Source organism: Lepidochelys kempii, chromosome 6 (assembly GCF_965140265.1).
Source record: "Lepidochelys kempii isolate rLepKem1 chromosome 6, rLepKem1.hap2, whole genome shotgun sequence".
Lineage (NCBI taxonomy): Eukaryota > Metazoa > Chordata > Testudines > Cheloniidae > Lepidochelys > Lepidochelys kempii.
The window spans coordinates 94,486,205-94,511,685 of NC_133261.1; the positions used below are offsets into that span (position 1 = coordinate 94,486,205).

The following is a 25,481-nucleotide window of genomic DNA, read 5'->3' on the forward strand; positions in this document are numbered from 1 at the left end:
CTAGTGCCAATTCCGATTTATAGAGCAGTAAATGTAAAAGGAGAAGGGGAAGGGGGAAAAAATAACACTAGCCAAGTTTCAGCACTAGCTCTTTAGTAGCTCTTATTCAGAACAATAAGCCAGAAAGGTGAGTGAATACTTCTTATCCACCCATGAGAAAGGCCGGTGTTATGTCAAATAGTCTTGCCACAGGGATGGCTAATAGAAATGTGTAATTTGGGATTCCGGAGCTGCTCCCTGTCCCCATCCCCACCCCTGTTTCCATGCTGAAAGCGAAAACTAAAAATCAAAGCTGGAAACATCAAAAATCAATGTGGCTTCTCCGTAACAGGGGTGCTCCCTGTAGCTGGGGAGAACTCATCTTTATCCACCAGTTCAACGTTTGGTGGGTTTTCTTTGTGCTCCTTTATCTGCGTGCAGCTTGGTCCTAGTTCTGTCTTGGTAACACCACGGTTTTCTCTGTGTCATGTATACTGCTGCAACTGCCAAGAAGTAAATGGGCCACAGAGACTGAACTGCCCTCTTTTCTCAAGTGTGTGTGGGTTTCTTCCAGAGCCGGGTGAGGCCCCGGGGAAGGAGGTAGCATGTGAAGGAAGCTTCCACTGTCACTTCACAGCCAGTTCCAGGCCCTGTTGAGGGGGTGAAGAGTATGTCTGTCACCAGGACTGTCAATCCTGCATCGTTCACCTATCCTACATTCACTTTAGACAAAAAGACAATGGGGAGCTGCACTCTGAGGAGGGGGAGCAGCTTTGCTTTTCGAGCCTGAATCCGGATGTTGCAAGGCAATAAATCTAGTCCTAGCTCACATGTTAAACGTCAAATAGATTATTTTTTTATTCTAATGGATTCTAAGTATTTCTTAGTGGGGGGGGGGAGGATAAGGTGACCGCTGAAATGATCAGTAAACACCACAGGGGGTTGGGAGTACTTTGTGTAACTGGTAGTACATCATAGGATGCTGCTGTTCTGTTCTGGTTTTTGTGTGTATGTGTGTGTGAGAGTGAAATATGTTTTCCCCTATCATCAGTGCTTTGTTGTCTGATACAAAACCAGGCAGCATTCTAGTGTGATGGATTACGGCAGCAGTGGCTACCTGTCTTCCACCTACTCTCCCTGTGTCTGTGTTGTTTGCAGTGCCCCTCTTGTGTGTGTTAACCATGCCTGTAGGCTGTGTTGGTTACACCAATTGCTTTTGTTTGTTTATTTTCAGTGATGTTGTTCTGGTTTATCTGCCTTTTTACTAACCTCTGGTTTATTGTTTTTGCTTTTTCTGTTTTTTTGCTAACAAAGTTGAGTTGACCAAAGCTGACCTGCAAGGTAGAGAAGGTTCTTGTTCCCATTACCATTTTGGACTGAAAGATGCCTTTTGTGTAACCTCTAGTGCCTTCCATTTAGATGCTGTCACACCTCTGAGACAACAGGAAGGGGGCTAACTCTCAGTCCCTCTGGGAGTGAGGGTGGGCTTGGGGAGGAACGCAGGATAACAAGGAGGGTGTTTTCTGTAGCTCAAGAGGTTTGACTGCATCGCAGACTGTGAGTATCCATAATTTTGCGGGTTGATTTCCTGAAATAGTTAATGATTGTTCAGGATGAAAAGCTACCACTTAACAGCTGGTTGGTAAAATACAGATGGCCATTAGTATTTTACAGGACAGAAGGGCCAACTTGGATTCGTAATTTCAGCCCCACTTAGGGAGGAGAAGAGATGGTGAAGGCCATTTTGATGATGCAGACTTTGAAAAACAGAGAGAGAGAGAAACATTTCTAATTTTAATGAGTTTGGAAAAAAGTCTTTTGACTTTCAATTTAGAAAACTCTCTGTTAGCAACAATTAAAATCACTTAGTGGTATATGGCACTTTGTAAACATTAATTAAACAAACACGCAGATATTGGCAGCAATTAGTACTATGGATCTCAGATCGAGTCTGATCATTTTTACTTGATTGTTAGAAACCTTGAATTGGATGGTTCATCAATAAGTATCATAAAGTATTTAGGACCATTTCCTACTGTTTATCCATGCATGAAACTCTCATTAACATCTGATATTATCACTTACTGTTTATTAAGTAGGAGAGAGCAATCAATGGGGTTGAAAGCTACAGAATGTTAAAGGAGGTTAAAGATGAGTTGGGGTACCAAGAGTTGGCCCAAAGGAGGTCATTAGAGTCCTTTGTTGAAAATGATGTCAGTGGGGTTGGGAGGGAGGAAACCAGGTTTGAATGGGATCCAGGAAGTAGTTCAAAAAGAGACATCTGCCTGTATTTGTAGCCCATTCAAGGAGCTCAGAGGTGAAGGGATAACAGGAGATGGGTTGGAAGATAACAGGTGTGGGCAAGGATCATCTTTTAAGGATGCTTATAAGGAACTGGAAGAGAGGGTGTGGTTGAAGGTACACACACACATGAGCGCGCATACACACACACACTGCTTCCCCGTGGCAAAAGAGAAAATCCTGGTTATTAAACTATAGCAGCACATTTGATCCCACTGTGACCAGAGCTGCTCTCCAGTGCTGAAAGTTCCTTGTCTTGAATGACTGTTGTACAAAAGTCACAAAGCGTTCAAATTTTTTGCAATGCTTACAGAGGTGATTGTATGGGAGAATACGGAACTAAGGCAAGACTTTCTGAGTGCATTGAGCTTTGGTGAGCTTTCAAGAGCCTGGTGGAAAAAGACAGATTTTTCTTTGCTCATAAAAGCTTTGAGTTATGATTAGGGCCCTACCAAATTCACAGCCATGAAAAAATGTCATGGACCGTGGAATCTGGTCTTTTGTATGCTTTTACCTTATACGATACAGATTTCATGGGCGAGACCAGCGTTCCTCAAACTGGGGGTTGCAATACTGCCACCCTTCTATGCTGCCTTCAGAGCTGGATGGCCGGAGAACAACAGCTGTTGGCCAGGTGCCCAGCTCTGAAGGCAGCACCTCACCAGCAGCAGTGCAGAAGTAAGCGTGGCAATACCATACTATGCCACCCTTACTTCTGCGCTGCTGCTGGCGGCAGGTCTGCCTTCAGAGCTGGGATCCAGGCCAGCAGCTGCCGCTCTCTGGCTGCCCAGCTCTGAAGACAGCCCTGCTGCCAGCAGCAGCCCAGAAGTAAGGTTAGCAGGGTAGCAGTACTGCAACCCCCCTACAATAACCTTGTGACACACACACCACCACCCCAACTCCTTTCTGGGTCAGGATCCCTACAATTACAACACTGTGAAATTTCAGATTTAAATAGCTGAAATTATGAAATTTATTATTTTTGACCATGAAATTGACCAAAATGGACTGTGAGTTTGGTAGGGCCCTAGTTATGATCTTCAGCTCCCTGAGCAGGCAAATCTGAAACTGCTGGAGAAGGGAGGACATCAGCCCCACAAGCGGCAGCAGGGAGTAACAGTGACTTCTCAGGTCAGTGAGGATGTAACAGTGCTCGGCTCTGAAGTAGGGAGTGCTGTCAAATTCCCTTTTGCAAGAGCCAGAGTAACTGTATTATGGTACATCAATAAATGAATGAGTAAAGGATAGGAAAAAGTGGAAGACCCCTAAAGGAATGCACAGGATCCCCTGTCTCACTCAGAGAAGAGAAGAGGTCTCAAAATTAAAAAAAAAAACCATGGAGAATGTACATCAAAGCTCTGTAGTGGCGAACCCTGAAGCCACAGTCTATAGCAGTTCAATCACTTCAAAAAAACTATGCCTTGTCTGCTAACTTAACCCAGGTTTTGATTGTGGGGTGGAGGGAAGAGGAACAGAAAGCGCCTTTCACACCCTCCTAGTTAGAGACCAGAATAGTTGGGGGTCTTTGGCTTCCACTCCCCAGTTGGGGATGGACCAGGCACTCTGTACAGTTGGAGTGCATGGTCTTTTAGAGGTTGAGATTAGAGGGTGTTAGATGCCACCCCCAGCCTTCAGCACTCTGTGCAGCTTATCTCCGAAGTGTGTTTGCATGAAGAGTGGAGAAGGGAAGAGGACATGTGGAAATGTGTGGAGCAGAGTGGGACCTCAGGAATACACGGAAGTGTAGGTAGCTTCAGAGCAAAGCTGCTCTGTGGCCTCCACTGAAATGCAGCTGGGAGGTTTGCAAGCTCCTGCTGACATTCCCACATCAGATACCTTGTGGTTTCTTAGGCCTCAGTCTCTGTCGCCCTCTAGTTATTCTGCCAATAGCTCCTTGTGCCTATATAGGCTACAGGTTCCATTCACCTGTTCAGGTGGGTGCGTGACTGCTGTTGAAGTGGATGAGAGCTCTGAGCATATTTCTGTGGCAGAAGAGATCCCAAAGTGCATCAGATTATGCAGAGGGTGACCTTCAATGCCCAGGAGTTAAAGGGCTCTGAGCAGTGATGAAGACTCACTCCATATTAGGCCCAGGATTAGTGAGAGGCCTTAAGTCGTCCCTTGTGAAACCCTGCCATAGGGATATTTGCCTTTCAGATACAGAACACTGGGCATGCTGAAGCTTAGCAGGAAATGGTATCTTGACTGCATGAAGTAGTTTTTCAGTTTCAGGAAACCAACCTTTTCTCTGTGAGTTTGGATACCTCAGAACACTCATGAGCACTAAAATGTCATGAGATCTGCTGGCACTGTTTCTGGACTGCTTTGATTTGGGGTGGGGTGGAAGGAAGCCAATTAACTATACTTTTGTTGTTCACACTCAGCACTTTCAGTCTTTTCTCTTCGTCCCCCTCCTTATTTTGCTCTGAACTTCTGTGTCTGTTTAATGTGGTTCACTTCCAACATCCCTCCCTCCACATCCCCCCCACCCCCCTCGGCCACCTGACATATTCCCTTTTATGCAGCTCAGTTTTTGTTGTGCAGCCATTTTCATTCACACTCACCCAGGGCGTGATCTCCTCGAAACCTTCTCGGGATGCTGAGCGCGGGAGGAGCAGGGCTGTATGTGTTAGGGTCTGTGCATAAAACCTATAAAGTGGGTATAAAGGCATTCTCCATGGGGCAGCATTACTGCTAAATCTCTCTTGTCACTGTGAGTGGAATGTGTTTTCTTTGGGTGAGTTGTGTTAACGGGGATATTCAGCTTAGCTTGTCCTACTCCTTTAAATTTCACAGCCAAGCGCATGTGGAGAACAGAATTTTCTGTAAGACTCAGCACCCACAATGGGGGTCAGGTGTTTAGAGAGCTCAGCTCCCATTAAGGTACCTAAATACATGGCCAGGTTTGCTCAGCATGAGGGTGATTGAGTCCTTGAGAACAGGAGTTGCTGGGCGCTGAGCACTTCCTGGCTCTTTAGTTAGGTGCTCAAATGGAATCTGAACTCATTACAAAAATCCTCTGCCAGTTGTGGGTACTGAGCACTTTTTTGAATATCTGGCTCTGTTTTTAGGGCTTGGTTTCAGCCTGCTTGGCTAACATAGCTGTGTGGGATTTCCTGATTTATGCTGTGTGTGAGTCCAGGCACAGGACCCGATTGTGTCTGCCTTGTATAATTGTTTACACGTGTGCAAAGTGGGTATAAAATGCCATCGTTGTTATTTAAAAGTGTTTTACACCCTCTTTGCACAGGAGTGACATAGTACGAAGTGGTGGACGATCGAGCCCCAAATTGGCTTAATTTATACGTCAAAAAGATGTTTTTTTTTTTCTTAGTTCACATATGATTCGAAACCTAAGCTTGGTTCTTTCAGCCTCCTCCTTAATCCTCAGTAGGAGTGAGCCTTGGTTTGGAATTAAACGGCCTAATGTAGCTGATGCCTGAGGCAGAATCCAGCCTTGCTGATTCTCCCAGCATGGTATTGGCCCTGCATGGTCTAAACAGAGTGCAAAACATAGGCCTTTGTTAGTAAAGTAAGATGCAAAGAGAAGCGGGGGCAGATTTCTTGATTGATGAGTAAGATGATGATCTTATTACACAGTTCTTGTTCGAGTGAGTGCACGTGTCCATTCCACTTCAGGTACATGTGTGCCCGGTGCACTCTTGTCAGACTTTTCCCCCTCAGTGGTACGCATCAGAGTGGTACCCCTCTGCTGCCCCGTGCTGATATGAAGGGCGGAGCCACCCCCGAACCTCCTAAAAGTTCCTTCTTACCACCCATGACTGTGGGTGGAGCATCTTATCTTGCCATTGCAAGTTTTTTCCTTCTATTTGTATAGAGTTCATACCTATTGGTACTAGCTTAGTAGTTGATGGTGTGTTAGTGATAGTTATAAATGTTCTTTCAAGTGGTTTTTTTGATGCTGTGGTTCCTGTTCTGGATACCGTTACTGGTGCATGCCTTAGTCACTGGGATTCAAGCCCTGCCACTCCTGCAAGAAACCGATGTCAGTGAGTGACCCCATCTCCGGTTGCCTGAAGTGTCTCAGGGAGTTGTATATCAAGGATCAGTATCAGGTTTGCAGGGACTTTAACCCTAGAATGAAGAAAGACAAGGCAGCCAGACTTAAATTGCTCCTGATGGAGACAGCTCTGTGCCTACCATCAGAGCCTTCCCGCTCACAACAGCTGCCAAGCGCTTCAGCTTCAGTGATCAGCGTGCTGCCTATGTTGGCTGAATGCCAGCACCAGTTGCCTTCCCTAGAGCTGAAGAAGAAACATTGCAAATTGGCTTCCGAGGTCAGTGAAGCCTGGCAGGCACGTGGACAATGAAAGAGGGCATTCAAAGCTGAGGCACTCCACAAGGCAGTCATCTGCTCAGAAGGGACTGTCGACTACGGCGCCAGCATAGGCACCATCAAGCTCATCAGTGCAGTCTGCATTGACCCACCAGCCAGAGGCTAGCCCGGTCCTGTCAACTCTGGAGGCTTAAGCTGCAGCAAAGGACTTGTTGAGCCTCTCAGTACTAGTGTCACCAATGGTATAGGAGTACTCTCATCTGATACTGATGGCTGCAGGTCAAACTCTGCCAGCCACTACAATACAGCAATCCGAGTGGGAAGCCAGTGATGATGTGTCTGGTATTGTTGTCCCAGAGCTCCAGACACCAATCACTGGCACTGACAGGATCAGCCCACCCATTGGTCAGAAGAAGCTGATCATCTTAGGACCTGGATGTTGGTTCATACATCTCGCAGCTATGTCACCTGCCTTGCTGTTCCTCTCTGAGGACTTACCCAGCAGGGACCACCCTGGCCAGGATTCTAGTCTAAATCCAGGTCCTCTCCACACCCAACCCTCTGCTGCATTAAGTAGGCCTGAAAAACCATCTTGCTAAGTACACCAGCAGATGATGCCCTGTACTGGGCTTGTTACTGAGCAGTAGGATGTTGCTCAGGTGAATCTCCCCTTGGGTGGACCAAAAGAGGTTCCATCTCCGTCAACTTTGGCTTCGTCATCTTCATTGCCTGACACGGCAGTAGTTTCGGAGGGTTCCTCACTCCCACCTGATGATTATAGAGCTCATCAGGACCTTTTAAAAAGATTTTTCGATATCCAGGTGGAAGAAGTTCATGAGTCATCCTACAGCCTGGTTGACGTTTTAGCCACGGCAGGATATTCTCAAATGGCGCTTCCAATGAATGAAGCTATCCTGGAGCCCACCAAAGTTCTGTGGCAGACTTCATCTTCCCTTCCCTCCCCCTACCCCCACCATCAAAGTGAGCAGATCACAAATATTATGTACTCTCCCAAGGGCTCGAACACCTGTACACCCAGCCCCTTCTGGGGTCTCTGGTGGTCTCAGTCACCAATGAGAGAGAGCACCAGAGGCAACAAGAGTCTACCTCAAAATTGAAGGATGCTAGAAAACTCGACCTGTTTGGCTGGAAGTTCTGTTCGATGGCTTGCAGGACTGCTAATCAGTAGGCATTGCTGGGGCACTATGACTTTAACCTCTGCTCAGTACATTAAAATGTAGAGACTGATTACCAGAGAATGCAAGACAAGAATTTCTTGGTTTAGCAGAGGAGAGTAAAATTAGCGGCTAGACCCTCATTTCAGGCAGAGTTGGATACATGGATGTTCACACCTCCAGTCATCAGGTCTCCCTCAAAAGATCCAATAGACCATACCAGACCTGTCTTCTGAGGCATCATCATGCTTTTCTGACCCGACAGACAGGCTGCATAATCTGAAGTACTCCAGGGCATTGCTCAAATCTCTGGGCATTTATATACCTGTCCCAAAGAAAAAGGAGTTTGTCCTCAGCAGCCACACCGCTATCCTGCATTTATGCTTTGCCACCAGGACCTAGGGAGAAAAAACAGCCGAGGTTATAGAAGAAGACCTCCCCATTCTTCTTCTGTAGCTGCTCCTAGTTCCTCCTGACAGGAGTTCTAAGCAAACTTTTTAATGTTTGTCGAGGATAGCACACCAGCTTTCACAGTTTTTCACACAGCTTTTTCAAGGCTTTCACCAGCCTTGCCAACCCTTCTATTTCTCAACCAGCTATCCCACTACTTACGTGCTTGCTCTCGAATCACCACAGACTCGCCAGTTCATTTCTATCCCCGTTTGCCAACCCGCCTCCTTATACCTTTTCAAGTACCACTCTGACAAGGAAGCTCTCCTCTGGGAGCTGCAATCTCTCCTCCCGTTGGGAGCTATAGAGGAAGTTCTGCACTTACTCAAAGGGAAGCCGTTTTATTCCTGCTAATTCCTGATCCCAAAAGGAAAAGGAGGCCTCAGACCCATACTGGATCTGTGACAGCTCAACGACGAACATCTGAAAAAAATAAAGTTTTGCATGGTCATGCTGGCTTCCATTATCTCCTCCCTGGATCCTGGTGACTGGTATGTTGCCCTCTACTTAAAAGTAGCATATTTCCATGTGCCAATACAACAGAGACACAGAAAATTCCTAAGATTTGTGGTCAACTAATGCCACTACCAATTTGAAGTCCTACCATTTGGCTTGTCCACAGCCCCACATGTGTTCACAGAGTGTATGGCAGTGATGGCAGTGTTCCTCAGAGAATCAGGAATTCAAGTGTTTCCCTATCCGGACAACTGGTTGGTGACAGGCTGGTCCAAGACTCGGGGGCTGTTCACCGTGACTGTCATCCAATCCACTTTTAACATGCTGGGCTTGATCATCAGTGCAGAAAAGTCAGTCCTGTCTCTTGTACAAAAAATAGAGTTCATTGGCACTGTCTTGGACTCTACAGAAGCCAAGGCCTCCCCCTCCAGTTAAGATTCCAGATGATGCTGGCCATTGTTTTTAGACTAGAAAGCTTCTCCCACCATGACAGTGTGAAATTGCCTCAGGTTTCTGGGGCATGTGCCCTCATGTAGTCCAGCATGTCAGATTCCATCTCAGGAAACTGCTGGGGTGGGTGGCTTCAATTTGCTCACCCATTCATCACCCTCTAGACATGGTGCAAGTGCCCACTCAAATCCTGGCCTCTCTAGACTGGTGGACAAACCATTCAGATGTGTGTGTGTGTGGTGCCATTTGCTCCTCCTCAGCCAGCTTTAACCCTAATTAAAGGCTTCTACCCTAGGTTGGGGGGGGGCTCATCTGAGTTCCCTGCAGACACAAGCTTTGTGGTTTACACAGGATTTAATTCTGCATATAAATGCCAGAGAACTGAGGGCCATTGTCAAGTCTTCTTTCCCCATATCAAAGGAGGAAGCCCGCGTGTATTTAGAGACAATATAACAGCTGTGTTCTATATGAACCAGCAAACAAGGGCCCAGTCGACGCTGCTGTGCCAAAAGGCAATCAGACTGTGGGACTTGTGCATTGCCAATTCAGTCAGTCTCAAAGCATCTCACCTCCTGGGTGTGAAGAGAAATCTGGCAGACCAGCAGATTATTTACCAGTCACAACAAGTGGTCTTTCCATCTACCCAGTTGATTTTCCGGCTGAGGGGGACTCCCTGGTAGACCTCTTTGCAATGAAGGTCATCAGGACTTGTTTTGTTCTCAACAAGATCACAGCCTGGTGTCCCTCACGGATGCTTTCCTGTTGTCCTGGACAAATGCTCATGTACTAGTTTCCTTAAGTCCCACTCATACCAAGAGTATTGTTGAAAATCAGATAAGACTATGCTGAGGTCGTGCATCAATTCTGTTCTCCCTCTAGGTCAAAGCTCCACTGACTTTCCCACCAGATCTCTCAGGATCACGATCGCCTCCTCCACCCCAACCTTCAGGCCCTCCTGGATGCTCCATGTCTAATCTCCCAGGAAGAGGTTTGTTCAAAGGGAGTTTCAGGTGTACTATTTAACTAGTAGAAAACCATCCACTAGGAATAATTACCTGGCTAACTGGAAGAGATTCTTCCTCTGGTTCCAGCAGAAGAGGGTTTCTCTGGTCCAGTCTCCACTACATCATACTCTGAACTATCTCTTTTTCTTAAAACAACAAGGTCTGGCCACTACTTCCGTCAAGATTCATCTAGCAGCTATTTTGGCTTTCCGCACTCAAAGTTGATGATTGTTCTGTTTTTTTCCAACATTGTGTCAATAAGGTTTATGAAGAGTCTTGAAAAGTTGTACCCTCAGAGGATCCTGTTTCCCCTTTGGACTTGAACTTGGTGTTCTCAAAACTAATGGGTCCTTCCTTTGAATCTCTAGCTACCTGTTCTTTGTTACATCTCTCCCTGAAGGAAGCCTTTTTGGTGGCAATCACCGCTGCCAGGTGATTAACATCTGTTCCTCCATATGTAGTCTTCTACAAAGACCAGGTTTATCTGCATCCATATCCAGAGTTTCTTACAAAGGTGGTTTCTCACTTTCATATCACTCAGGCAATATACCTACATTCTTTCCTCCCGAAGACTCATACTTCTAAAGATGAGGAGATACTCTATACTGTGGATGTCAGGAGAGTGTTTGCATTCTACTTGGACAGGCTCATACAGTTTAGATGGTCCTCAGAATTGTTTGTGCTAGTTGCACACAGGATGAAAGGTCTCCCAGTCTCTTTTCAAAGGATCTCATCTTGGATATCCTCCTGTATATGCTTGAGTTATGACTTGGCCAATGTAGTTCCATCCAGCAGAGTACTAGCACATTCAATGAGATCACATGCAGCTTCTGCAGCCTGCCTAGCTGAAGTGCTTGTCCTACACATTTGTAAAGCGGTAAAGTGGTCTGCAGTGCATAACTGTGCCTCACAGTATGCCATCTCTCAGCAATCTAGAGATGAGGCCAGATTCAGATGCGTGGTTCTCCACTCCTTATTCAGGTAGACTCTGATCCCACCCCCAGATGGGACTGCTTATGAGTCACCTGAAGTGGAATGGGCATGTGCAATCACTTGAAAAAGAGGAAATGGTTACCAGCCTGTTCTGTAACTGTTTGTACTTTGATATGTGCATTCAACAACCCACTGTCCTTCCCCTCGATATCAATGTGTCTCTGGTAAGAAGGAACTGAAGGGGGTCAGGGGCTTCTCCGCCTTTTATACCACCATGCAGTAGCATAGGGCAGCAGAGGATGCGTGCACCACCCCGATGGGTACCTCTGAGGGAAAAGTCTCTGACAACAGGGCACTGGCACATTCACCTGAAATGGAGTGGACGTGTTTTCAAGATGTGTTGCACAACAGTTACGGAACAGGTTAGTAACAGTTTCTTTCTTTTAATAAGTGCTGGGGGATGGAGACCGTTTCAGTTTAGCGCCTCATGGCACTAGCAAGATGGACTTGCTTTTGCTTCCGGTCCAGTTACAGGTTTTGGGTTTTTTTTTTGTCATGAAACACCCATCAAGTGGGGCGGGGAGGGGCTTCTTACATGGGTAACTTCCCCATCCCTTTCCAACCTGTTGAAGGTTCAAGGGAACAAGATCTGAACATCAGTGCATTTGGAGAAATGGGTGAAAATGGCCATCCTTCTAAGTCGTCTTGGCATCCAGATTGTGTTTTACCCTGTCAATTCAAAGGAAACAACATAGTCAAAAATAGCACACCTACACTGATGTGACTGGATTTTCAGGGAGGGAGGGAGGTGTGACATGCAGGATCAGGAATAATTTATATAGCTTCACTGTCAGTGCCAGGTATGACCAAAGCACAAAGAGCTTTATGATTCTGCAACCGTCATTTAAAGAAACTGAATTCCTTAGGTGACTCATAAGAATAATAAACACCTTTCATTGCCTTTCATCCCAAAGCGAAATGACACAGCAGGAATTGCTTCACTTGCTAGTGAAATGCACCTATGTCTGGGATGGAACATGGTAGGTTTAACAGCACACAGAAACACCAGCAGACACTTTAGATTGGGATGGGGGGCAGGGAAAAATCACTGAAATTTCAGGAGAAATGTAAGGAGGCAGAAAGCAATTATCCAAAGCGGAATTTGGCCAGGAGTGCTGGGCTTGTTCAACCGGACGGTGACTCTCTTCTATTATAAGAGGGTGGAAAAAAGATGACTACAAAAAACATACATCTGTCCAAATAGCCCCGATGAGAAATAAAAGCCTGAATTCTCAACTGTGAGAAGGGAGGACTGTCAGGGAGCCAGTTGCAGCTGCCTGAGCCACTTAGTAAATTAGAGCTGCAAGAGAGCGGTTGAGGGACTCTTCATGGACCTTACCCCAGAAGAGGATCCACTGTAGCAGCGCTCTTCTCTGTCATGCCACATCCCCAGCATGCCCTTCTGTCCTCTTAGACCATGCCCAGGGTAGGGAGTAACTGGAACAGGACATGCTGCATCTTTCACATTTCTGCTGTTTGGACAGTTTCCCTACCCAGGAGAAATTCTCCATGGTCCATCTCTGACTATTTTAAGTTCACTTTGCGCCCCTTACACAGTGCTAAGTGGGCTCAGAAGGCCAGAGAATCCAGCCTAAAATATCAGTATAAATACTTCCAAGAGGAAGATGGCAAAAATGGCCAAGGTGCATGTAAACTCAGAGAAAAAATAAGAGCAAACACACAGCTTACCAATTAGAATGTATAAACTTTCATACACGTGAGAGATGGACCAACTGCTGCTGGTGAGAGAGACAAGCTTTTGAGCCACACAGAGCTTATCTTCAGTTCTGGGAAAGGAACTCCCACAGTCACACACAAATGTAAAGTGGAACAGATGGTTTAGCATAACTAGGTAGCACATATTGTAACGGACCATGCAAAGTAGAGTGGCCTGTTAACACCTTTGCAATTATAGGCTAAAAAGAGGGGGTTAGTGGGTTAGAGTGTGTTGTAAAAAGCCCTAAATCCAGTGTGTGTTTCCACCACAACTTCAACCACCCCCAGTTCACCTCCATTCAACTCTCTCTGGAACACTCCCACACTAGCATAAGCTCCCTGGACACTACAATCACCTTCAGCAACGGAACCCTACAGACAACCATGTACAAGAAACCCCCAGATCATCTCACCTACCTTCATAGATCCAGTTGCCACCCCAAACACACCAAGAAATCTGTTCTCTACAGTCAGGTGTTCAGATACTCCAGAATATGCTTTGAGGAGAAAGTCCAGGATATACACCTTAACACGCTTAAAACCACCTTCACCAAACAAGGATGCTGCACCAGAGAAGTAGATTGCATCATGCAAAGCCCTCCTCCCCGATTCATGGAGAGAACCTGCTTCAATACAGAAATAAAACCCCCTCTGACCTCACAACCCTAGTTGTCACCTACCACCCCACACTGGAACCCATACAGAGTATCATCAAACAATTACAACCCATACTCGATGGAGATCCAGTCCTTAAAAAAAAATCTTTCCAGAACCCCCACATTTGGCCTTCAAACAACCCCCCAGCCTCTCCAAGCTCATCATCAGAAGCAAGCTCCCCACAGATCAGGACACAGCAACTCAAAGCTATAGTAGACCCTTCCAGAACAGCAGATGCAAAACCTGCAGATATATATCCACGTTGCTACAATGATCAACACCCCCCACAATACACCTTTCAAGTTCCATGGATCCTACACATGCCTCTCACAACTTGTAGTGTACCTCATCCAGTGCACTAAATGCCCCAATAACAATTATGTGGGTGAAACCAGAGAATCACTATGTTCTTGAATGAACTCATGCAGGAAAATGATCAAAAACACTGTTTCACCTTTGGGTGAACACTTTTCACAGAACAGTCACTTCATATCTGACCTATCTGTCCTCATCCTCAAAGGAAACTTGCACAACACTTTCAAAAGACAAACCAGGGAGCTTAAATTCATTACTCTGGTAGATACTAAAATCATGGACTGTATAGAGACACTGCATTCATGGCTTATTACAACAATCTGTAACCCATTAGGTCCCTCTTTTTATGCTGTGACTGCAGAGATGTTAACGGGCCACTCTACTTTGAATAGTCCCTTACAATATATGTTATCTACTTATGCTAAACAATCAGTTCCAACTTGCATTTCTGTGTGAATCTGGGAGTTCCCTTCCCAGACCTGAAGAAGAGCTCTGTGTGCGAAAGCTTGTCTCTGTCACCAACAGAAGTTGGTCCTCTTGTCTCTCTCTACATCTGAGAGATGCAATTATTTGTAGGGCTTCTAGACTAGATCTAAAGCTTTATTTTAACTGTACTTATTAGATGCTGTAAATATCTCCAAAGAAATTACATTAAAAATGGAGCTTCTGACACCGTGTGGAAATCTTTGGCAACATGTTATTTATAACCAGTTCTGCTGCTCTGTACACATAAATTCTGCAAAAAGAACAGGAGTAGTTGTGGCACCTTAGAGACTAACAAATTTATTTGAGCATAAGCTTTCGTGGGCTACAGCCCACTTCATCAGATGCGCCTCCGATGAAGTGGGCTGTAGCCCACAAAAGCTTATGCTCAAATAAATTTGTTAGTCTCTAAGGTGCCACAACTACTCCTGTTCTTTTTGTAGATACAGACTAACATGGCTGCTACTCTGAAACCTGTCATTACATAAATTCTGTATCTCTGCCACCCATCCTCATCCATTATCACTGAAAGGCAAGTGCCTGAAAACAGGATTTTGGGGTTTATAATCCCTCATGTGCTCCTGTTGCTTTCCTTCCTAGTACTAACCCCCCGTGAGTACCCTGTTAGTTGCTCTGGACGAAGTTCTGATGTCACAAACAGAGGATTATGATACCAGACAAGGACTGTAAGCAGCAGGAGCAAATGAACTCTCAGACAAAAGGCTTTTGTTACCACGTAAATGTCCCATAGTACTAAGGAGAGAGGCAAGCTATAATACCCTAGATCGGTGCTGTGCCGTCACAAATGACTTTAAATCCAGCAGATTTTCAGGCTTTTTCTGTGAAGTGTCATGAGGATTTTAAAATTCCTCCTCAGACTATCGTCATGGGCTATTTTATTTTTTCCTCGCTACTTTTAAGGCTCGATCTGCATTACATAACACCCATGTCATGGTTATTCCCTGTAAAATGCAGTTAGGAGACCATGTTACTGTGTCCTTCAGCTCTCCCTGTGCCCCCACTGACTAGTGACTGCCTATTTTTGGTACCAGGAAGGGCATGGCTCAGATTCCCAAGTCATTACTGATACTGCTGACTCAGCCTCTTCCCAGGGAGCTTTCTTGTCCCTCCTCTCTGAAGCATCCCAACAGATGTTGTCCCCACTGAATGATCTTTGCTGCCAAATCCATTTACCTGAAATAAGTAAAGTTTCTTGGGGTAGTATGGAAAGTGGAGAGAAAAATGACAAAGAAAGGCTAATTAGAAATAGTTAGCTGCTAGGTAAAGCTGCACTAGATGGGTGCATCATTGGTGTTGTGGGAATTTTAACAGGATTTCTTAACTTGTCTGTAAATTGCTCCAAGAGCACCAGTATTTCACAGACAACAGGGTTTGGGGTTAGGCTAGGGATGGGGTCTGGGTGCTTTTCAGTGTCCTGAAGTACAGAGGAAAGGTAGCTCCCTTTGACACCCCACCCCTTCACCTCCTCCTCTGCTTACTCAGAAAATCTTAGGCAAGAATGACAGCCGAGGATCTATTTCAGGTTGTTAAACTAACATCTCCTCCTCTGTGTGGGTCGGGGTAAGTCTGAAGTGGGCATCAGATCTCCTGTGCAGCCCACTTATGTCTCTCTCTGTGTATCTATATAAATGTGGTGTGTGTGTGTGTGAGAGAGAGAGAGTGAGTGTGTGTGTGTGCGTGTCGTTCACGCACGCACTCTCTCTGAACACTCACACATGTACACATGGTCAAATTTTGTTCTCCGTCTACATTGCTGAAAATCTGGAAGAACTCCATTTGCATGCACCAGGATTTATGCAGGTGGAGGTAAAAACACACACACACATGCGCACCTAGCTGCATGTGAGAGAGAGAGAGAGAGAGAAACCCCTTTCTTCCAAACCTGGAGTGCCCCATTTTCCTGTTGTTGTTACCCCCATTCCATGGCTGAATTCACTTGGGCACTTTGCCAGACACGGAGATGTTTGCAACCGAGCAGCCTTCATATTTTCCTGAGGCTTTTTTGCAGAGCAGTTTGGATTGTGACACAAACTCAACATTTTTCTGCTGCAGTAATAGCTAGTTATACTCCCGACATGCTGCTGTTCACATTGCTCTGTCAGAACAGTAGGCAGCTACTGGCACTTCACCAACAGGCAAGTCTAAAGTGGGACGCCTGCTAGAGGGGCAGCCAGAAAGGCCCCAGGTTTGTCCCAGGCAGTCAGTCAGAAAGCTTGACTTTTAAATTTGCCCAGTGAACCCAGTCCATTCAGGGAGGGCACAGCTGCTGTAAAAGAAGCAAGACGGGATCCCTCTGCCTGTGACAGCTGAGATGTGAAGTGATTAGGAGAGGCTGAGAGAGAGGGATTCCTGGGGTGGAAGGCAAGCATATAAAGCCCAGAATTCAAAGATCACTCAAAGTCAAATGGATCCATTCTATTTTCATGGTAGGGAGCAAGATCTTGTGGTTAGAGCAGGGACCGAGACTCAGGATTCCAAAGTTCTATTCCTGCCTAAGCCACTTATTTGGGGTGTGGTACAGGGGAAATCACTGGGGTCACATTTTTCCATTTTGGGGGAATGGGGAAGGAGGAGGCTGAAGCTAATCACCATAAATCATATTTAGGCACCTAAATAAGTGCTCTGCTTTTCAGAGGTGCTGAACAGACATAGGATCCTTTGAAAGTGATTGAGGTCTCTCAATAGGGATTTAGGTACCTAACTCTAGGCCAATATATTTGAAAATACTGGCCTCGATCTCTCTGCACTTCCATTATCCTATGGAGCAAAACGGAGGAGACGATACTGACCTAGCCCATTGGGGGGCTGTGAGACCAACTTAACTGCTGTTTCTAAAACACTTTGCAATGGAAGGTGCTAGAGAAGGACAGCTGTCTTATTTAGTTGTTGTTCCATGGTTCTCAAGGTTAGCCCAGTGATGACTAGTTGGACCTTGGGCAGCCTGGCTAGTTCATCATCTGTCCACCTTCACCCCTTTTTTCTTTTCCAGAATACTACAGGATAAGAATTATATAGAGCCACCTATTCATTGTTCCAAGAGAGAGAGACTGTGTATGTGTTTACATGTGTTCGCATATGTGTGATCATTACTGTGAATGAGCAGTTTCGTCAAGTGATCAAAAACGCAGCCGCCTCCTCCTGGTTAGACCAGTAGGAGCTGAACTCCTTTATCCTGGTAACCACTCTTTGCTTGCCTTATGTGTGTGTGTCACACTAGCAGAGTATCTCTGACAGGATTGCAATATGAGACTGTCCCCCAAAACAGTCCAGCAATGAAAGCATGTTTTTGGTTGGCAAATGCAGTCCAAAAGGGAGAGCTGAAAACTCTTCATGCTGAAGAGTTAAACCGTTCAACCAAAGTTGCCCATTTTCTGCCCATTTGAAGGTCTTAATAGCAGGTTCCCTGATGGCCCTACATAATTTTCTAAAATGGGACAGCGTGCAGTAACTCTCACCTTTAATACAAAGGAGCAGCCTAGTGAGAGTGCAGGTTCCAGGTTGCAAAGTTTCATCTTGATCTAAATGGCCAGGTCACTTGGACCAAGCTGAAGCATTGGCTGCTGGCCTCGTGCTCCCTACAGCCTGCATCTTTGTAACAAAGAGGAAGGGCAGCCTTCAGACCAACCTGCCCAATGGGCTACCCTTGCTTCAAATGAAGTGCCACTGTCAATGAGTCAGAGAGAGAAAAGACCAGGATAAACATGGTGGCTCTCCTCCTCATTGGCTGAACACTCGCCAGACTAAGCATTTCCGCTGAGCCTGCATAGGAGGGAATATGTTGTTGTTTCACTCCTCCTTTCTGTGGTGTGTCACTGGTTGCTGTTTGTTGCTGAGCGTGCAGTTCTCTATGTGTTCTGTTTACCCTGAATTTCTGTTGCATGTCCAAGAATGGAAAAAGTGTTTGGGTTACTTTTTTCAATACTGCATGATGAGGATGATGAAGCAGAGCTACCAATTGACCATTCTTCCTGGCTTTGTCTCATGCTTTCCTCCATGTCCCATTTCCAGGACCAAGTACCACCTGCCAAGAAGATTCCTGTGCAAATCAGGGCATCTGTAATCAGCAATGGGAAGGTTTTACCTGCGACTGTTCCATGACTTCATACTCTGGGAGCCAGTGCAATGACCGTGAGTGCCAGCTTTTCCTGTCTGGGACTTAGTAGGGAGTTGGGTGTGTGTTGCGGGGGATAGAAAACAATTAGAGTGGGTACTTCCAGAACACAGCTTTCCCAATAGCAAAGCCAAATCATCTGCTTCATAGAAAGAAACTTAAAAGGCTGGATTCCTTGAAGCAAGATCCAGTAGATTCTTTTCTCTTTGATCTAGTTTTAATGTAGTCCTTGCTGAATGTGCATTTCCTGTTTTCATTTTTACAAAGGGATCTAATGACAATGACCACTGAATGTCTGGGTTTGAAGAAACCGGCATAATTACATATGCTGGGTAATAATTAGACTTGCACAAAACTTGGCACGTTTTGGTTCATATAGTTTTGTGGTCAGAGTCTTGTTTTGGGTTTGTTTTCATCTCAATCCCTATGACAAAGTCGTACCCCCCAAATGAAACCACTGAACATCACTCCACTCCAAGAATAGCAAGGATTCTTGAAGTGCTGGCTTTCTGTAAATATGGAGATTTGGGCTCTGATTACTGAAGTGCTTGGTTTAAAATTGGGATGGGCGATTAAATGCGGAAGAGCAATGTAGTTGTATTCCTTCAAATGTTGAACTGCCTTGTTCCAAGACATTGAGTGTTCTCCCCTCATCAGATTTGCCCTAAAGCCTCTGATTAATAATGAAGTTGAAAAAATTGTGAACTGTGTGTAGATAATTTCCCCTCCTTCAATAGCTTTTGCTGACACCTAAATGAAGCAGCTGGGTTCAGCACCATCACTTCCAATTTCCTTTATTTTACGAAATACAGTGTTTTACTGTAATGGTCCAGAACACAGGAGTAAGTACGGCATTATGGGCCAGGACTACAATACATACAGTATTGTGCTGAATTTACTGTAGTGCTCATTCATTTTGAGTGAATACTGCAGCTAGTACAGTGCTATGCGCTTGAGTACTCTGGATCAATACTGAATCATGATGATGATTTAAATATGCACATTTACAGTATGTTTTTATTAGAGTTTAAAGGGATGGCTGATTAAGTATAACTAGTCCCACCAGGTACGAGTAACATTTCTACCCTTGCCCACTGGAACTGTCTGACCAAACCTGTGGGACTGAAATTCTCCTCAAAGAGAGTATCCTCAAAAGTACAACCCTCCCCCCCTTCCTCTCATGGGCTGTGAAGCTTGGCCTTCCACAAATCAATGAGAGCAATATTTGGCCCTGGGTGTCTACCAGTGTTCTGTTTGAAAAGAGATTCACAGGATTGTCTGGGCCAATGGGCAGGTAAGCTCTGAGCTCGGGCTGCATAGCAGACACCATCACTATCTCCTTGCCATACTGACCTCTCTCCCCATAGTTCTCCACTCTTTCATAAAATGAGCAGTGTAGCTCCCTGTTTGTCACATCTGGTTGCTAGTTCCCCACTTTTGAGCACTGCTCTGTAGTTCAACTTCAGTTTGCTAAGCAGATCATGTTATAAGGCTGGTAGCATAGAGGAAACCCTACCTTGGAATCTGTTAAGCAGCATTTAAGTGAGTGCCTTGGAGAGCTCTAAAGGGATTATTGATGCTGTGTTCTTCCTTGTTCCTAATGGGCTTCCCGGCTCCAGAGTGTTGCCCTACCATTGTTACACTGTTGCTAATGAATTCAGGCAGGCTCTGAAGTGTCAACAAGCCAGGTTCCTGAGTCTGTAATTGGGCATTCCTTGCCGCTTTGAAGCTGGCAGCTGGAAAGCCATGCAGGGCAGTCAGAGAGTAGTTTGATCTGAGTGATGGTGACTCAGATGCGCTGACCAGCTTCCAAATGCCCGCGGGTGCTTGTATGTGCCCTTGCCAGTGAATCGGAACTGCTCGCTGGAGGATGTGTGTCTGAAAAAGAGCTGGGAAGGTAAGTCACACTGACTGCTCCAAGGCAGCAAGAGTCCAGCTGGGATCTGCACAAGGTACGTGTGCCATCTTGTTGTGTTAATAATCTCTGCCAAGCATTGAGGCTTGAGATGCCTTTTCCTGTCACTGATTACCTCACTCCCGCTGCAAAGCAAGAATCGCTGCAGTTGGCTCTCGTTCCATGTCTGTTCAACATGTTTCTTATTACACCTGTGTCTGATGCAAACAGAAGTGCTAGTATTGTAATGTGAGCGTGAATTATGTGTCATGTGAACTGGATGTAGTGGGGTGGCTGGCAGGAGAAAATAGCCTTCCTCTACACAAGCTGTAGCCTTAGTTGCCATTTAGGAATCTGTTAGGAACTGCTGGCTCAAGAAGTTTTTTCTTTTTTAAACACAGTCTGTTTCTGTTATTTTGGGAGACGCTCATTAAATAAATACATTAGGGTCAATTTCTACTCTTGCACTGGTGTAAGTGCATGGCTACAGTACCCATTTTATATTGAAGACTAATCAGTGGAGTTATTACAGATTTACGCCAGTCTATATGAAAGCAAAATTTGGCCCAGATGAGCTGCTTTCTCATCCCATTTTGATAAATAGCACACATGTCCTCGCTGGGATGATTGCACTGGGCTAGATTCAGTGCAGCACATTTCAGTAACGCTGTGGGATGGATAAATGGCACAGCTAGTCCATTTAAATGAATCTCTCAGTAGCTGCTTTATCTAGTCCCCAGTAACCAGTAGGTGTGAATTGTAACTTGCTAGCATAAACCTTGCAGACTGAAGGAGTCTTCTGTGTTGACCAATACTCAAGAAGGCTTGGTGAGAGAGTAATCCTCATTTGGAGCAATTAGTCTAATTCTGTCCCACAACTAGGACTTTCTGTACCTCTCTGGAATGGACTCTCTGCTGCTATTGCACTTCCCAGTTTGGATGTAAATGAAAAAAAAAAGATTAATTATATAGAGTACAAGCTGGTTAGAAAACATTGAATAATTTTAGAGTATGGGCTGTAAAAATGTGTAATCAGTCATGATCTAGTGCTACTGTTTTCCTGGTTTCTAAGGCATTATTGAAGTCTGCCTTGGATACTGTACTAAAACTGCAAACAGTGAGAGGGTGTGGGAGAGTCAAAGAAATGTCTAAAGTTCTGGAAATGTAGGTTCAATTCTGCTCCCACCTGGTACGGCTACTAGTTAATGATGGAGCAATTCTGGTCAATCGGACCAGTCTTTTTGACTTGCAACCCAACTTTCAAATGTGGGCATCTTAGTAAGGTATAGGAATCCAGCATTAGGATGCTACAATTGGCACTTATGGCTATTAATCAGGCATTGACATGCCTAAATGTTACATTGAGCATCCAAATGCAAGACTTTTTCATGTGCTGCTGAGGTACTGATTTTCCAAATTAGGACACTATGTCAGTGTAATCGGATAACTCAGATCTGTGGAGCCCCCCAGCCTAGCTAGACAAAAAGGGCTTGCCTAAACATACAACTGTTGTGGTGACAGGAGAGAGCTCTCCCATTGGCATACTAAAACCACTTCCACAAGAGGCAGTAGCTATGTCGGCAGGAGAAGCTCTCCCATCGACATAGCACTGTCCCCAGCAGTGCTTAGGTTGGTGTAATTTATGTCACATGGGAGTGGTTTATTCACACCCCTGAATAAGTTGTGCCAACAGAAGTTGTAGTGTAAACATAGCTTTGGTCTTTACTTTAACACTGGACCTTAATGTATTAATTCCGGGCTCCCAGTAACTTGAGATGTACCATCTGCAAAAATTGTTGTCTATAATCTTGGTCATGGAACTATGATGTGCCCCATATCCCTGTAGTCAGACCATCCAATCGTCCTCTATAGTGAAGTCATATAAAGCTGGGCTTGACAGATCCAGCTAAAGGGAATGCAGCTGGGTGGGATGAAACTACATCTCACAGAGAGCTGCTAGTTACTCTGTGTCTCACGTAGATGGAAAATGTTTTCAGGAGTCGTCACCAGGCTGATTCAGGTGTGTATTAATAGAGGCTCATTGTCTGTAACAGATCGATCGATAGCTATCAGCGTGGCTAGAGCAAACAGGAGAGTGTAAAGCATCTTTCCAAACAACTGTCTGGTGGAGTGGTGGTTAAGTCTTTCTGCTGGCTATCGAGCAGATCTCTGGTTTAATTTATTTATTTTTAAAATTATAGGTTGTAATATTGATCCAATCTGTTAAAACAAGTTTTCCATTCAGTCTGCAGGAAAAAGAAGCAGTCCGTGTTTGCCCATTCTTTGTATATCTTCTCTCACACTTCCAAAGTGTGCATTGATATAAACAGAGCGATCTTCTCACTCGAACGTTGGTGCTGGTAGGTGAGATGTGGCTCGTTCTGTTGCCTGGGGAAGTGGTAATATGGCACTGTTCTTTTCACAGTAACTGGCAGCATTTTTCATCAAAGGACCCTGTCCATGTGATTTATAACCCATGCACTGCTTCTTTGATCTGGTGAATCCCATTAGTGTGTGTGGGGTGGGGGAGAGGAGAGAGGGAGGCAGGGTTACTTCCTCCATGCATGTGACTCATTCATATAGTAATGGCTTTGTCATGTTCAAGCCCTCCTGAACGCCAGCTCTTTGTTTGACGGGGGGCTGGTTCATGTTAGTGGAGCTCTCTTGTCCTTCAGCTCAGTTAAAAATGTCAGTGCCAAAATTAGCAGTTTCTGAATAAATCTCAGAACAAAACTTTTGAGTAAAGGTCAGAATGTGATGGGCCTAATAACAGGGAAGTAGGAGTAGGCCATCTATGAACATTGCAGCCTGGTGTCAGGGATGTGGAGCAGGCATTCCCATCTTCCTCTGCACTTTACCTTTTCTGTTTTTTACCCTACATGAATTTAGCACTGTTTTTAGGTGCTAGATTGACAGCTCCGTAGTCTGAAGGCCTATAGACTAGGTGTACAACGAGCAGTGACAGGACAAACTTCACTCATCCTGCCCAAAGAATGTGGTACAACCCTGACCTTCAGCAATGAAATGGAGATTAGCTTCCATGTAACATTCTCTGCTGAGACTCCCAGCAAGGAGGACAGTTAAAGCAGTAACGATGAGGGCTTTTTATGAAATGCTCACCTGCCTCCGAGAACGTGACTGAGATCCTTTCCCCTCCAAGCTCATTTCATCTGTGCCACTGAGCATCCATAGTTATTTTTGCAGTTGGATTAAAACCTGTCACTCAGAGGTGAGCACTTCTCCCTCCCCTCCCCTTCTCAGTGATTGTTGTTGCCAGTTGGGCCAATTACCTGGTGTCCAGGCTTGGTAACCTCGTTGTAATTTCACCTCCATTGGTTCAGCCCGATTTATTTGCAGAAGCCCTTTTATTGCCCATGTTTAATTATCACCCATTCATTTGTAATGTGGCCAGCTTATTACTTATTGATACTGGGAGCAGGAAGCACTGAGAGGCTGCTGGTATGTCGGAAATAAATCTGCTGCAAAATAAATCATTAGTTGTGTGTGGCTAAACTGATTAGCTGTTTAAATAAAAGCTAAAACTCTCCCCCACTCCCCCAGCGTGCAGATAATACTTTGCAGCAAAGTCCACTCTACATGAAGCAAAAGCTACCTCTGACTCAACTCGCATGAATTAGGCCCTATTAGAGCAGAGCAGGCATCCTACCCTCTCCTCCACTCCTCTCCCCTTGCTCCTTCCTTCATCTCTTTCGTCCCCTCTCTCCTCAGTGCCTTTTTACATCACCTGCTATAACCAGAACTGCCTGCCTGGTCCAGTCAATCAAGTATCCTCACTCTCCTCCTTCCAATTCTTCTCTGCTGTCGGTCGGCCTTCTGATGCTGTTCTCTGCCCCCGTGCCTTAATGACCTCAGCCTTCCAAAATAATAAGCAGGCGGAAGGAGATATAAATGTGGCCGTGTACTCAGCATGCTGTATAAATCACGTGATCATTATTGGTCATGACCTTTGTTCTTCCTCCTGTGTTTAACTGTTTGCCATCACTTGCTGTGTTACGTCTGGGACTGTACTATCTTCAGGACAGGGATCTGCCTTTCATACTTAGTAAAGTGCTGTTCACCTCTCTGTTGCTGTATCATAAATAATGTATATTTGTTCCAGCACTCAAGTGGTTAAGAAGGCTTTGTTGCCTTTCGGTAAGCAGGAGAGCAAGTTCACCCTGAAATTGCACCTGAAAAGTGTCTCTCTGGGATGCAGGTCAAGAGCTTGTTTGAAAGCGAGTCCAGTTGGCGTACTACCCCATGCACCCATCTGGAGTCATCCCTGAGGGTCAGCCATGTTAACACTGTGGTGAATTTGGACCTAAATGTTTTGGGTGAGATTTGTGTTAAGCAGGGAATTTGGGGGCAGCTGTCCCTGGAATGTCCTTTCCCACATCTTTGAACTTCTCCCTCAGGTGCTCAGACCGAAAACAATGTCCTTCTTTCCAACAGAGAGCCTCGCAAACTTACTCTTTCCTGCTCCCTCAAATGCAGCTAGCTCTTTAGCATTCGAGTGGGTAATCTAATTACTACTGCATCAGCAGCTTGGCACAGGGAGCGTTTATAGAGGAGCCACAATCAGTCACTGGTATCTGTGCACACCTGGCTGCTGTCACCACATAAGCTATGGTCCAGTAATGCCACAGAGTTTGATGGGATGGAAAGGAAGAGGCTTTATACGGGTGGCAGTAACAGCAGCTTCAGTAGCAACCTTTAAACAAGATGCACTAGAAATTACTTTTCTCTCTTCCTGACTTTGTTCTGTATCTATGCCACTCATTTAAACCAGTCTTGAGAAGCCTCTCCATAGCTTGGCACCCGTCATGGGCACTATTTTGCTGTGTGACATTTTCTGCAGGTCATGTTGACATCTTGCAGCTTTCTCTCTCATTGGGGATAGTTTGGTCATAGAAGTTTCATCCCTGCTATGAAGCGTAAAGGCTGGACTCAGAGATGGTAGATTTCACTGGTGGCCTATCCATGTTTGTTCTGAGAGGTGCTGCTATGACCAGGCATTGCCACAAGTTGATGTCGCCACAAAATTGATGAGCTGTGCACCCCAAACTGCCCACATCTATTGATGGTGATCTGCAAAGACAAACTCCACTAACTGTAGAATACAATACTAAAGGCCTCTACAGCCTTCAATGTATGAAAGTTTAAAAGGGGCTTTCAATGG

The 25,481-nt window shown here is 45.3% G+C and overlaps 1 protein-coding gene across 8 annotated transcripts in view; it reads left to right on the top strand.

Annotated features, from left to right (window-relative positions):
• The window catches only part of NRXN3 (neurexin 3), a 1,402,093-nt gene that overhangs the window by 655,509 nt on the left and 721,103 nt on the right, over nt 1–25,481 (top strand). For all 8 annotated transcript variants that reach the window (XM_073349326.1, XM_073349323.1, XM_073349320.1 and 5 more), the window contains one exon: nt 18,306–18,425. In XM_073349326.1, the coding sequence (XP_073205427.1) occupies nt 18,306–18,425 (120 nt within the window). The remainder of the gene's footprint in view (nt 1–18,305; nt 18,426–25,481) is intronic.